Below are 13,606 nucleotides of genomic sequence, written 5' to 3'. Positions count from 1 at the left end.
TCATGCCTGTGCAGATTAATCTGCAGTATCACAGGAGCACGTAGAGTCACATCAATTTGACGCAGTATCATTGCAATAAATGGTTTAGCTTCACAACGTGTATGACTGAAGTGTATGAATGAAGTGATGGTTGAACCGTGTGTGACCGCGATGTCTCCTCCCGTCCTGCAGGTGGGGGTACAGGCAGCCAGCAGACCGTTCTCCATGAGGAGGAGTAGAAGATGCCGGCTCTGCCAGCGCTGCTGCTGTCGACACACTTCCTCTCCTTCCTGTTAGTCACCATGGCGCCGCTCTCCGTCAGCCAGGCCCCTCTGCTGTCCTCCGTACGCATGGGTGAGCATGAGACACTCCTGTCGTTGGGGGTTGTCATCCGGGGTTCCAGGGGACGGTGACTGACACCCCCCCCTAGCTTTCGCATTTAACCTCAAAATGCATGTTTCTTCCACATCTGAATGTTTTTCTCTTATAGAGACTTGTTTTCCTTCTGCAAGCATACATTAATTAATCATTTAACCCATTAAGACCTGAGGCCGCTTCTAAACATTTTCTAAATCCTAACAGTTTTTCGGAAAAAAAATTAAAAAAATTATATTCACGAATTTTCAAAAATAGCAGATATACAAGCTCGTAGCGCGGCACTCGGTGCCGCGCTATGAGCTTGTATATCTGCTATTTTTGAATAGCCTAAATAAATCTAAAAGTGACACAGATGCGTTCCAGGTATTAATGGGTTAAAAACTGGCCTCCCTATGTTGCCCATGTGATTACAGATTTCCTTGTTCTTTTTTTTAATGGCAAAAAATACCCGATCTACAAGCTCACCACGCATCGTGGTGAGATGCGTTGTGAGCTTGTAGATCTGCTATTTTTGCCATCTTTCTAAACGGACTTAAGTGGTCACTCCATCAACCAGGCCCCTCTGTTCTCCTCCGTACGCATGGGTGAGCACGGATACTCCTGTCATCCCTCCATTCCTCTTGTTCACTCTCTCTCTCTCTCTCCACCTTTTATTTTATTTCTCTGTCCATCCTTCCATATTATGTACTTTCCACTCTGTGCCCTCTGTCTTCCACTCCGTTCGTCCATTCTTCTATCTATCCCTCCGTCTATGCGGTCTTTGGACCGGGGGGGCCATTACTCTTATTCCCCATATCTCCTTTTCGCCATTCTTCCATACCTGCACTCTCTCTTTCTTTCTTTCTTTCTTTCTTTCTTTCTTTCTTTCTTTCTTTCTTTCTTTCTTTCTTTCTTTCTTTCTTTCTTCCTTCCTTCCTTCCTTGCTGTCACTGCCAGGGTGTAGCAGCTGGTGGGGAGATCCTATAGGACAATAAAAATGAGAAATATACCCAAATGCCAACCGTGCCGACGTGCCCTTGAGTAAGGCACTGAAACCTGGAACTGCTTCAGGGGTTCACTGCAATGCAGGCGACCCAGTGGTCTGACCTCTGGGATGAAATGTCTGTAGGAATTACACAATATACTGTACAGTGTGTGTGTGTGTGTGTGTGTGTGTGTGTGTGTGTGTGTGTGTGTGTGTGTGTGTGTGTGTGTGCGTGTGCGTGTGCGTGTGAGTGAGTAGGATGAGTATGCAAAAAGTCAAGTGTAAAGCAAGTGTGAAATGACTAAAAGTAAGCATCTTCTTCTTCAGATCTATTAGACAATTACTTGAGCATTTAATTGTAGGGCTGAGTGATGTGGAAAATAAAAATGCAATGCAAACTAAGATATTAAAATATACCAATATAAAACATTTCATATATCGTCGCTGTCGGGCAGAAACCAGCTCCATTTTTTCAAATGTTTTTAAATCAGTGCTATTGAACACCCTTTACGTCTGTGTGTGGGTTTTACACATATTGAACCAATGAAAAGTATTAAAAAGCACTTCTGACTAAACCTCCTAACTCCAACTTTGGAGTTTTTGCAGTTTTTTCCATCATTGATTAGAATGACGAAGCCTAACCTAAACCTCCTAACTCCACTTGAGTGATACAAGTGATGATTATATAAGAACACATTCAAGTATTTGACAATGTATAGAGTCACCGTACCAACCTTGATGAGACAGTATTGTGTTGTTCTAAAAACATTTTTTCATTTCCTGAAAAGTTTATATTTTGGACATAGCTGGTTTCTGCCAGACCGCAGAGATATCAAATATCGTACCACAATGAGTTTCGACCTTGCATTTTGAATGGATCCTGATAACAGCTCTAAAGCTACACAGTATTCTGTAGCTGAAACCTAGCAACAGCTGTCAGAAACAGCGCGACGTTAACTTGCATCAGTTTGCTACTGAATAAAAATGTATTCTTCAAATATATTGGCTTTAAACTATATTGGTTGTGATTAAATTGTTTATGACGATGAATCAAAAACTGATGAACAGCCTCACCTCAAATACATCACATACGCTCAATAGTTTATCCTACTTACAAACAAAACATTTTCCTTTGTGTTATAAACATTCAGAATAACGGTTTTAATGTTTGTCTCCACCACTCATTCTGTTTGTTTGATCATTTGTTTCACGTCGTCTGTTCTGTTTATGTTACATAAATCCCTGTCTAGTAATTGTATTGGGAGGTTAGATTGCATGATGTGTGATAATACCCTTCATACTGACATAAGGCAGCTATGCACAAAATGTATATAATCATACAATTTCATGTGACATCAAACCAATACATCGCAAAGTCCTATTTAAAGGTCAGTAACATTTCTGTGACTGTGTGTGCCACTATCTGGCATGTCCGCTTGATGCCGTAAATCCCACCCGCCCGGTGTGGATTAAAACACATTTTATTTGCTCCTGAGTAAAATGTTGCGCTTCCACACAAGAACAGAAAACAGAAATAGCCCTGAGGAACTCCGGTCAACCATATGGGGTTTAAGTGGTTTAAGCGAGCGCCTGGCGTTTTCACCTGAGAAGAAACACTGGTGAACACACAGCCTATAACCTTTCTTCTGGCACTCCCCCCCCCCCCCCCCCCCCTCTTCTCCCCCTCTTTCCACTTTTTTCCCTGTCCGTCCTTCCCCCCTCCCTCCCAGCGGCTATCCTGGACGACCAGTCGGTGTGCGGCCGCGGGGAGCGCCTGGCGCTGGCCCTGGCCAGAGAGAACATCAACAGTGTGATGGAGGGGCCGTCGAGGGCCCGCGTGGAGGTGGACATCTACGAGCTGCAGAGGGACTCCCAGTATGACACCACCGACACCAGTGAGTAGGATATTACTAACCCTTTAAGAGCGCCGAACGCATCTGTGTCATTTTTTTATTTCTTTGGCTATTCAAAAATAGCAGATATACAAGCTCATAGCGCGGCACCGAGTGCCGCGCTATGAGCTTGTAGATCTGCTATTTCTTTTGAAAAATCGTGAAAATTTGTGCAAATCTTTGAATATATATTTTTTTAAAGCGACTTTTTTTTAACTCAAATCTTTGCTTCTGGGGGGACGGGGGGTCCTTGGAATCATTTTGAGATGGGGGTCCACAGCCAAATACATATAATTTTGGGTGGTCCTTGACATGAAAAGGTTTGAGCACCACTGATAGGCCTATAGTAACATAAGTTTTTCAGAAAACTGTTAGGATTTAGAAGGCATTTGTAAAATCGGCCTCAGGTTTTTAGAAATATATATATTCAAAGATTTGCACACATTTTCACGATTTTTAGCCAAAGAAATCTAAAAATGATGCTTTCCCGGTTTGAATGGGTTAACAACATGACCAGTGTCAGATGGTGCTCTTATGGTGCTCTAATCTAGACGCAAGGGTTCAAAAACTTCTCAGGCCGTTACCCCCCCAAAATAATCATATTATTTGAGCTGGGGACCCCCCCCCACCCTTGGAATTGTAGGCATTACATTTAGTTTGACTCTGTTCCACAGATAGATATTGTGCCTCTTTCTTATCCGTACTATTTGACAATTTGGCCAATTTGATATTTAAATTTGGTATTAAAAAGGTCTTCAAAGTTGCGCCGTTGTGCCGTTGCCAGCACAAAATCTTTTCAACGGGGGGTCTGCGGCCTTAATACGTATCAATTTGAGGGTCCTTGACATGAAAATGTTTGAGAAGCACTGACCTAGAGGGTCAGACGTCGAGAGCGCCAACATCAGAGCAGATCAAAGCAACAGCAGACCCAGGAGGACAGCATTGATGTGTCTTTGATATGGGACAAGAGTGTGTGGAGCACTTAACAGCTACTGCTACCATCCTGGAGCCCCGGTGGTACATTGAATGGCCCTTGTATGGTTGAAAACCTCTTATCTCCATATTTTAACTTTTTGACTATATACCTCAAGACCAGGTTATGCCCTGCGGCTATAGGAAACGGCATTGACATCTAGGGTTCATATACTGTATAGATGTATAGACTAATAGCTGGCCCTGGCCAGAGAGAACATCAACAGTGTGATGGAGGGGCCGTCGAGGGCCCGCGTGGAGGTGGACATCTACGAGCTGCAGAGGGACTCCCAGTATGACACCACCGACACCAGTGAGTAGGATATTACTAACCCTTTAAGAGCGCCGAACGCATCTGTGTCATTTTTTTATTTCTTTGGCTATTCAAAAATAGCAGATATACAAGCTCATAGCGCGGCACCGAGTGCCGCGCTATGAGCTTGTAGATCTGCTATTTCTTTTGAAAAATCGTGAAAATTTGTGCAAATCTTTGAATATATATTTTTTTAAAGCGACTTTTTTTTAACTCAAATCTTTGCTTCTGGGGGGACGGGGGGTCCTTGGAATCATTTTGAGATGGGGGTCCACAGCCAAATACATATAATTTTGGGTGGTCCTTGACATGAAAAGGTTTGAGCACCACTGATAGGCCTATAGTAACATAAGTTTTTCAGAAAACTGTTAGGATTTAGAAGGCATTTGTAAAATCGGCCTCAGGTTTTTAGAAATATATATATTCAAAGATTTGCACACATTTTCACGATTTTTAGCCAAAGAAATCTAAAAATGATGCTTTCCCGGTTTGAATGGGTTAACAACATGACCAGTGTCAGATGGTGCTCTTATGGTGCTCTAATCTAGACGCAAGGGTTCAAAAACTTCTCAGGCCGTTACCCCCCCAAAATAATCATATTATTTGAGCTGGGGACCCCCCCCCACCCTTGGAATTGTAGGCATTACATTTAGTTTGACTCTGTTCCACAGATAGATATTGTGCCTCTTTCTTATCCGTACTATTTGACAATTTGGCCAATTTGATATTTAAATTTGGTATTAAAAAGGTCTTCAAAGTTGCGCCGTTGTGCCGTTGCCAGCACAAAATCTTTTCAACGGGGGGTCTGCGGCCTTAATACGTATCAATTTGAGGGTCCTTGACATGAAAATGTTTGAGAAGCACTGACCTAGAGGGTCAGACGTCGAGAGCGCCAACATCAGAGCAGATCAAAGCAACAGCAGACCCAGGAGGACAGCATTGATGTGTCTTTGATATGGGACAAGAGTGTGTGGAGCACTTAACAGCTACTGCTACCATCCTGGAGCCCCGGTGGTACATTGAATGGCCCTTGTATGGTTGAAAACCTCTTATCTCCATATTTTAACTTTTTGACTATATACCTCAAGACCAGGTTATGCCCTGCGGCTATAGGAAACGGCATTGACATCTAGGGTTCATATACTGTATAGATGTATAGACTAATAGCAGACAGAACCAAAAAAATAGATTCTTTGACACACCGCACTGCAAAATCCTGAGAGTCACTATCATTCTGAGATGATGATTATTTTTTTTATTTTTTTTACAATATCAGAGTTCAACTGACACCATGCATTTCATAGTGTATACACAGGCTCCCTGCGCTCCATGTCAGTAGGTCACTGACCTTGCCACAGGCTACTGGCAAATATCTGTGTGAGGAGTTCTGTGTGCGTTATGTGCATGCCTGAGTGGCAGGCATTCGTGTGTGTGTGTCTTTGACCAATGGGCAAGAGAATCTGACAGACTTGTTTGCCAGCTGTTTTTTGGGGGGTTGTCTAAGGACTCATCATCTTAAGCAAGGTAAATCGATTTGTTAAAAACCCAGAGAATAGTTCCAACACATGCTCTACCATGTACACCTCTGTCAGAGCAGTGGTTCTCAAATGTTTTCATGTCAAGGACCCCCAAATTAATATGTATTTGATCATGGACCCCCATCTGAAACATATTTTGTGCCAGGGAGGGACTCCCATACAAGATATCTGTTGTGAAAATGGCAAAAAAAAATGATCCCATTATTTTTTGAAAATAGCAGATCTATAAGCTTGTCGATTGGCTATTTTCAAATGGCCGAAGTACCGTATATAGAGTTAAAGTGGTTAAATTTTGATGCTGTATTATTAACTCATTTTGCTGGGGACCTCCTGGAACCCCTTCAAGGACCCCTGGGGGTCCTTGGACCCCACTTTTAGAACCACATTTTTAGTGGTTTTGACAGTCAAGAGACAGTCAAACCCCACAAAGGTTGTAGTACAGTATGTATTCACATCACACAGCAGCATATACCTGGCTATATTTTGCATACAAATTATTTGCATCAATTCATTTCGAGGCAATAGAACAAGTAAACAAACTCAAATGCACTATTACAGTGGGTCAATTTCAAAAGGTTGTACTGACTCAAAACGGTAAAAAAAAACAGACAAAACATGGAAGCAACGCAACCACAGTTCATTTTGTAGTCGGACACATGAGCATGCAAAGGTTGGCACACGCACGCACGCACGCACGCACGCACGCACGCACGCACGCGCACACACACACACACACACACACACACACACACACACACACACACACACACACACACACACACACACACACACACACACACACACACACACACACACACACACACACACACACACTCGCGCATGCACACTCGCGCATGCACGCACTCACTCACACACACATACACACTTATACACACACATACATTACACATACAGTCCAGTGGTTTGGAGCGAGGATGACTGAGTTGATAATTTGAAATGCCACCCAAATGGCATGAAATACAAAAGCCAAATTTAAGCCTGATAACTACTAGAGTAACACAGTAAAGTTGCATGACCTATTTTCCATTATAATGCTTCAATCTTTTGACAGGCAGCCAGGAACGGCTCACTATGTAATACTTAACATGATGTAGAGTGGTGGTATAATCCTATGTAATACTTAACATGATGTAGAGTGGTGGTATAATCTTATGTAATACTTAACATGATGTAGAGAGGTGATATAATCGTAGACGCTTCACATTCATCTACTAAAGCAGGTTAACAAGCATAAGAGCAATGGAGGAAGAAGTACCGCCAATAATTTACTTAAGTAAAAGTTGCAATACCACAATGTAGCTCTACTCTGTAAACAGTATGTATTAAAAACGTTACTTGAGTAAAAGTACAAAAGTACTGGCATCAAAATATACTTAAAGTATAAAAGTATAAGTACACATTATGCAGAAAGTCCCGAGTTGCTTAAAAAGTTTTCAAAAATGTGTCTTTAAAAAATTGCTGATGTACAAGCTCACAACGCTTGGTGATATGACAGTGTTTGACCTTCTGTCATTCCGGGATGCAGGCCAATGGCAGACTGGTATTATCAGCTATTGTGTTCTCCCTATTCATTACTGACAGAAGGAACATGTCAGACACTCCAGGGCTATTGATCAGTGACACAGAAGCTGACAGCTGATCAATTAGATAAGTATGACACAGCCTCTGGTCTCATTGTTGACCTGTTGCTACTCTACCCAGCAACACACACCTGTTACTGAGTGGATGAGGTCAAGCCCAATCATGCACTAATACCTATTCAACTGTGCTTCTTTTTTGTGTGTTTTTTTAAAGAAAGTATTGTTTATGCCAGTGTTTCTCAAACTTTTTCATGTCAAGGGCCCCCAAAATGATTTGACTGCAGAAGCCCATCTCAAAAATGCTTTAAAATACATAATGTATTCAAAGATTTGCAAAAATAGCACATCTACAAGCTCATATAGCGTGGCATGAAGTGACTCGCTATGAGCTTTCATTAATGAAAGTATATTTTTTCAAGGTTTTAAAGAAAACACACCATGTGATTTTCTTTTACATTATTGTAATGTTTTTATATTATCAATAAATCGTAGTGTTTTGGCAATTATTTGGGTGTCCTCTTGCAATACCCTCACGGCCCACCAGTGGGCCCCGGCCCACAGGTTGGGAAATCACTGCTCTAAGACATGGGAGATTTTATTCATTTTAATCCCAAGCGTGTCAGCGTTTACCTCCATTATTTCCACATTAATGAGATTATAACAAGACAGATTATCCTGCTACAGTGGCATTGAGGGATGAAATAGAATTGCAATTACCCGCACCTTCTTGCTGCATTTTAACTTATTAAGACCTGGAACGCATCTGTGTCACTTTTTGATTTGAGCTAAAAAAGCATTATTTTACACTTAGGCTAATTAAAAATAGCAGATATACAAGCTCATAGCGCGGCACCGAGTGCCGCGCTATGAGCTTGTATATCTGCTATTTATGAAAAATCGCGAACATGTGTGCAAATCTTTGAATATATATTCTTTTAAAGCGAACATTTATAACTCAAATCTTTGCTTCTGGGGGTCCCTGGAACAACATATTTTGAGATGGGGCTCGGCTGCCAAATACATATCATTTTGGGGGTCCTTGACATGAAAAAAGATTGAGCACCACTGATATAGAAACATACGTTTTTCAGAACACTGTTGGGATTTATTGAGACATGTAGAATCGGCTTCAGGTCTTAATGGGTTAAAATGTCTACATCTTTTACATTTCTCCCCATCGCTGTGCATCCGCCCACGACCAGCCATGACAGCCACCGTATATCGTTGCTGTCGGGGCAGAAAACTAGTGTCTCCATATTTCAACTTTTCAACGTGTTTTTGTAAATTAATGCACCGCTTCATCATACAAGAGTGTCGCATAAAAGTAGTGAAAATAGCAGATCTGCAAACTCTTCAGCTTGTAGATATTTTCACTATTTAAACTGAGTTGAATTTTTTTTTAAAGGAACGGTTTTGGAAAGGTTACCTCTTTCAAAATTTGTCCAACTTTTTCAAAAATAGCTGATTTTGAGAATTGTTGTGAGAGAGAAAAAAGCTCACAACACTTTGTATTGTAGATTGGCTATTTTGGACTAGCCGATCTACAATGCAACGAGTACATTTATGCTTTTCTTTTAATAATCTAAATCTGCCAAGTAACTATAGATGTCAAATAATTGTAGTGGAGTAAACAGAGCAATATTTGCCTCTGAGATGTAAAACAAGCAACCAGGTCTATGACAACAAGCACAAAATAAGCAACCACAGGGCAGGTCAGTCAAACTTTGTCTAATGTTGTTTTAGAGCAGTGGTTCTCAAATATTTTCAAGTCAAGGAACATGTATTTGGCCACGGACCCTCATCTGAAAATATCTAAGATTTTCAAATAGTGAAAAAATGTGCATAGGGTTAACGTGGTTAAACTGAAGCAAGCCCAACTAAGCACTACACTTAAACAAGCTCAGAAAACCGCAACCGCAAAAGTATTTACAAGCGACTTTACAGGAAAACAAGGACAAAGTCACTTATAATAAGCAGGCTTGCTTATTGTAGGATACAACAGCAGTGACAACACAGCAATGTGTGTGGGGGGGAATCAATTGGCATAATGAATAGGGGAGAAAAAGGGGTAAAAAGCTAAAAAAATAACAAGCAAAAAAACATCAACAATCGGTTGGCTAGGACTCTACAAAATCGGGAACGGCATCAGACCCAAAACTCTGTCTTTGGTCAGGCTCTAGCACAGACATTTTGGGGGGCTCTTGCTCAAGCGAATACAAAAGACCAAGCCAATTAACCCATAATTATAAAAAAAGAAAGTTATATACAGTAGCACAACTTTTACTTATTTATTTCAATTCCCATACACTTATGCATATTTTTTGCAACAGATGTCAGATTGCCGGGAACACTGTATGTTTACTTTCCCTCTTTTCTCATCAGTGTGCCAGATTCTACCCAAGGGCGTCGTCTCTGTGATAGGCCCCGCCTCCAGCCCCGCCTCCGGCTCCACTGTCAGTCACATATGTGGCGAGAAGGAGGTGAGTGAGTGACACACGCACACACACACACACACACATGCATGCACGCACGCACGCACGCACGCACGCACGCACGCACGCACGCACGCACGCACGCACGCACGCACGCACGCACGCACGCACGCACGCACGCACACACACACACACACACACACACACACACACACACACACACACACACACACACACACACACACACACACAGGTGAGATACTAGTTAAGAATAAACATAAATTACTACTGCAAAGTCTGAATGTATACAAACATGCACATGCAGTATACGTAAGTAAGTACATACACGTACTATACATAATACTTTTTGGGAGGATTTCTTTTATTTGAAATGTACCGTATCTTGTAAACAGAACAACATCAACAAAGAATCTGACAAAGACACACAAATAGCCACACAAACACCACCACCACCAGCACCAACCCAGGAATGGTACAATGACGTTGCACAGTATCACAAGACAACACAATGGACATCCAATCTAATAAACACAGCAGGTGCACTACATGAATAATATGGAGTCACTCACTCCACAATAGTCTGAGATAGTAATCAGTAACACAGTCTAATCCCCTGCCAGGTTTAATTAAGGGGATTTAGTGAAGGGAGAGAGAGAGAGTGTAAAAAGCCCCAAATTCACATCACAGCCATGCACAGACCAGAGCCAGACCAATATATCAGTTGGGCCGTATATCAGCCGTTATTTGACTTGTTTGATGACATTGGTTTCGACAATTTTGCCGCCAATGTGTCCCGATTGTAACCACATTCAACCTGGCATGTTGTATTTTTTTTAACCCATCACTTTAGATTTATTTGGCTATTCAAAAATAGCAGATATACAAGCTCATAGCGCGGCACCGAGTGCCGCGCTATGAGCTTGTAGATCTGCTATTTTTGAAAAATCTTGAAAAAAAAATTTCCAGATTGTTTTAAAAAAAACTGTTAGGATTTAGAAAACATTTTTAAGAATCGCCTCAGGTCTTAATGGGTTAAACTACACTTTTTGTCAAATATTTGTCAAAACACCAATAATCTTGGTGCATCCGGCTTTGTCGTGCATCTACACGAACACAATTGGCCCGTGTTCGGGGGAGGGAAGGCCGGATCCTATGGGCTGGGGGGGGCGGCACCTGTCAGCAGGGAGTGTCGGGCGGGAGGAGTAGGACGAAGGCTCTACTTCCTCCCGGTGGAGGCTCCTCACTGGTAGGTGAGTCAGTAGCATACAACAGCAGTGACAACACAGCAATGTGTGTGGGGAGGAATCAATTGGCATAGTGAATTGGGGAGTAAAAGGGGTAAAAAGCGGAAAAAATAACAAGCAAAGGACATCAATAATCGGTTGGCTAGGACAGACATTTTGGGGGGCTCTTGCTCAAGCGAATACAAAAGACAAAGCCAATTAACCCACAATTATACAAAATAAAGTTATATACAGAGTAGCACAACTTTTACTTATTTATTTCAATTCCCACACACTTATGCATATTTTTTTATACTCAACAGATGTCAGATTGCGTTCAGCTCTTGCAAAACATACCAAACCACACAGACACTGATGCAACATAACAGTTGGTTCAAAACTACACTCTTTAAACCTACGAAAAAAGAAAATGTTTTTGACATATTGTCAAGTGTGTGAAATTATTTCTAAAGCTACATGAAGAAGATCAGGTTGGAAAAGATCTCTATCAGCTACTACAAAACTGCAAGAACAAAGCTTGAATTCTCTGAACTTCCAAAAGATATGAAAAACGTAACACATCTCAAACTTCAAGTCAAGGAAAAAAATACCCACATTTACACTTGTATATTTGGCTCACATCACAAAAATTAAAAATACAAACGCTTATGCCTTTCGGCAATGAGCCTTCCTTGACGGAAGGCTGAAGAGGATTTTTCATCAAACTTCTTTTCCACTTTTCACAATTGGCATCAATTGGATCTCTTTTTATCCTCCACATAAGCTAAACCTCTGTAGTGATGCATTTAATTTATTCTTTTCAGTTGCCTGACAAAGAAATTAACTAGCTTATCGGAGTTCACTCGTTTATTAAGGAGGATAATGATGACAATGCTATTTTACACCACACTAACTTGCATGTTGTCAAGCTAATACAGCGGTTCTCAACCTGTGGTCTGAACCGTGTTTACACAGAGTAGCGCATTGGTGCCGAAAACGGTCTGAACCGTGTTTTCAGTCTTTTAGTTTTTTCAGTTTTTTTCCACACGGGAGGGGCTAGGGCAGCTCTGGAGTCACCCTAGGCGATTCTGAGATGGATAGGCCAGTTGGATCACCGTGTCAAAAACATGGCTCCCCATCCGCTTCCTGTCTATTTCCTTCTTTAAAACGTCTGTATCTCCGAATCTGTTTCCGCTGGGGAAAACTGGTCATGCGCGATGCGCGATCCCTCCCCATTGTAACTCGCGAGTGAAATGTTATCGTTCCAGGATGTAGCCAGGGTCATCGTGCTCCATGAATGCATGCTTTTTTTTACGTGGATTTGCTCGTCATGGAGTCTAGAGCTTTAAACAGCAAAGCGCAGTCAATGGTGAGATTGCTGGCACCCAACGTATTCTGTTATTAAAAAATGCTGGCACCCAATGTGTCAAGAACGGGAACGCATTACAGTAGTGTCATTTTTTGATTTCTTAGATTTTCTTTCTTATTTCTATTCAAAAATAGCAGATCTACAAGCTCATAGCACCGAGTGCCGTGCTATGAGCTTGCAGATCTGCTATTTTTTAGAAAAATCTTGAAAATTCAAGTGTACATCTTTGAAAATATATATTTTTAAAGCAAACATTTTTAACTCAAATCTTTAAGCTTCTGGGATTCTACAAATGTCTTCTAAATCCTAACAGTTTTTTTTGTTTAAACTTTTCGATTCGAATTTAAAATGTTTTTAAAAAAAACATTAATATTCAAAGATTTGCACACATTTTCACAATTTTTCAAAAAATAGCATAGTCTTTGGTATGACACGTCCAGGGAATTGAATCCCAAGCTCCCAATCTCAGGGCGGACACTCTAACCACAAGGCCACTGAACTGTTCAGTATACTTTAAGATCCTAATTATTGGTTTCAAAATTAAAACAACATTTTTCCTGGATTTAAAGAAAGTCTTAAGGTCGTTACAGACGGGAAGCGGTGGACGTGGGCGTTACCGCTCAGATCAGCGGGGATCGTGTCGCGATCATTGCTGTTTTGTCCTCCTGCGCGGTGCGGGGAAAAAAAGAGCTCACCACAATCCAGCTCTTGCCGCCCGCGCGTGTGTGCACAAACGAGCACGAGTGCGAGAATTTCACGGGACCACGCCCGCCTGCCTCACCGCCCCTCAACTTCTCCTCCCGCGTCCCAAATAATTGCCCGCCTCTCATTGAAAATGAATTACAAGGGGCCGCTCCCCGTCTGAAACAACCCTTAGAGTTTTGCCAATTATTTTGGGGGCCCACAATTATATCCTCTCATTCC

General features: G+C 41.7%; 1 protein-coding gene across 2 annotated transcripts in view; it reads left to right on the top strand.

Annotated features, from left to right (window-relative positions):
- Positions 1–206: 206 nt before the first annotated feature.
- grik5 (glutamate receptor, ionotropic, kainate 5) overlaps positions 207–13,606 on the top strand; it is a gene marked incomplete at its 3' end in the record, with an annotated part of 124,014 nt that continues 110,614 nt past the window's right edge. For both annotated transcript variants that reach the window (XM_080425631.1, XM_080425630.1), the window contains exons 1-3: positions 207–333; positions 3,052–3,216; positions 10,020–10,117. In XM_080425631.1, the coding sequence (XP_080281757.1) occupies positions 222–333; positions 3,052–3,216; positions 10,020–10,117 (375 nt within the window). In that variant the 5' untranslated portion in view covers positions 207–221. The remainder of the gene's footprint in view (positions 334–3,051; positions 3,217–10,019; positions 10,118–13,606) is intronic.

The sequence above is a fragment of the Gymnoscopelus braueri genome (assembly GCF_963280865.1).
Source record: "Gymnoscopelus braueri genome assembly, chromosome: 4".
Classification (NCBI taxonomy): domain Eukaryota; kingdom Metazoa; phylum Chordata; class Actinopteri; order Myctophiformes; family Myctophidae; genus Gymnoscopelus; species Gymnoscopelus braueri.
Note: the sequence above shows the minus strand (reverse complement) of the source record. Positions and strands in the feature narration are given on the sequence as shown.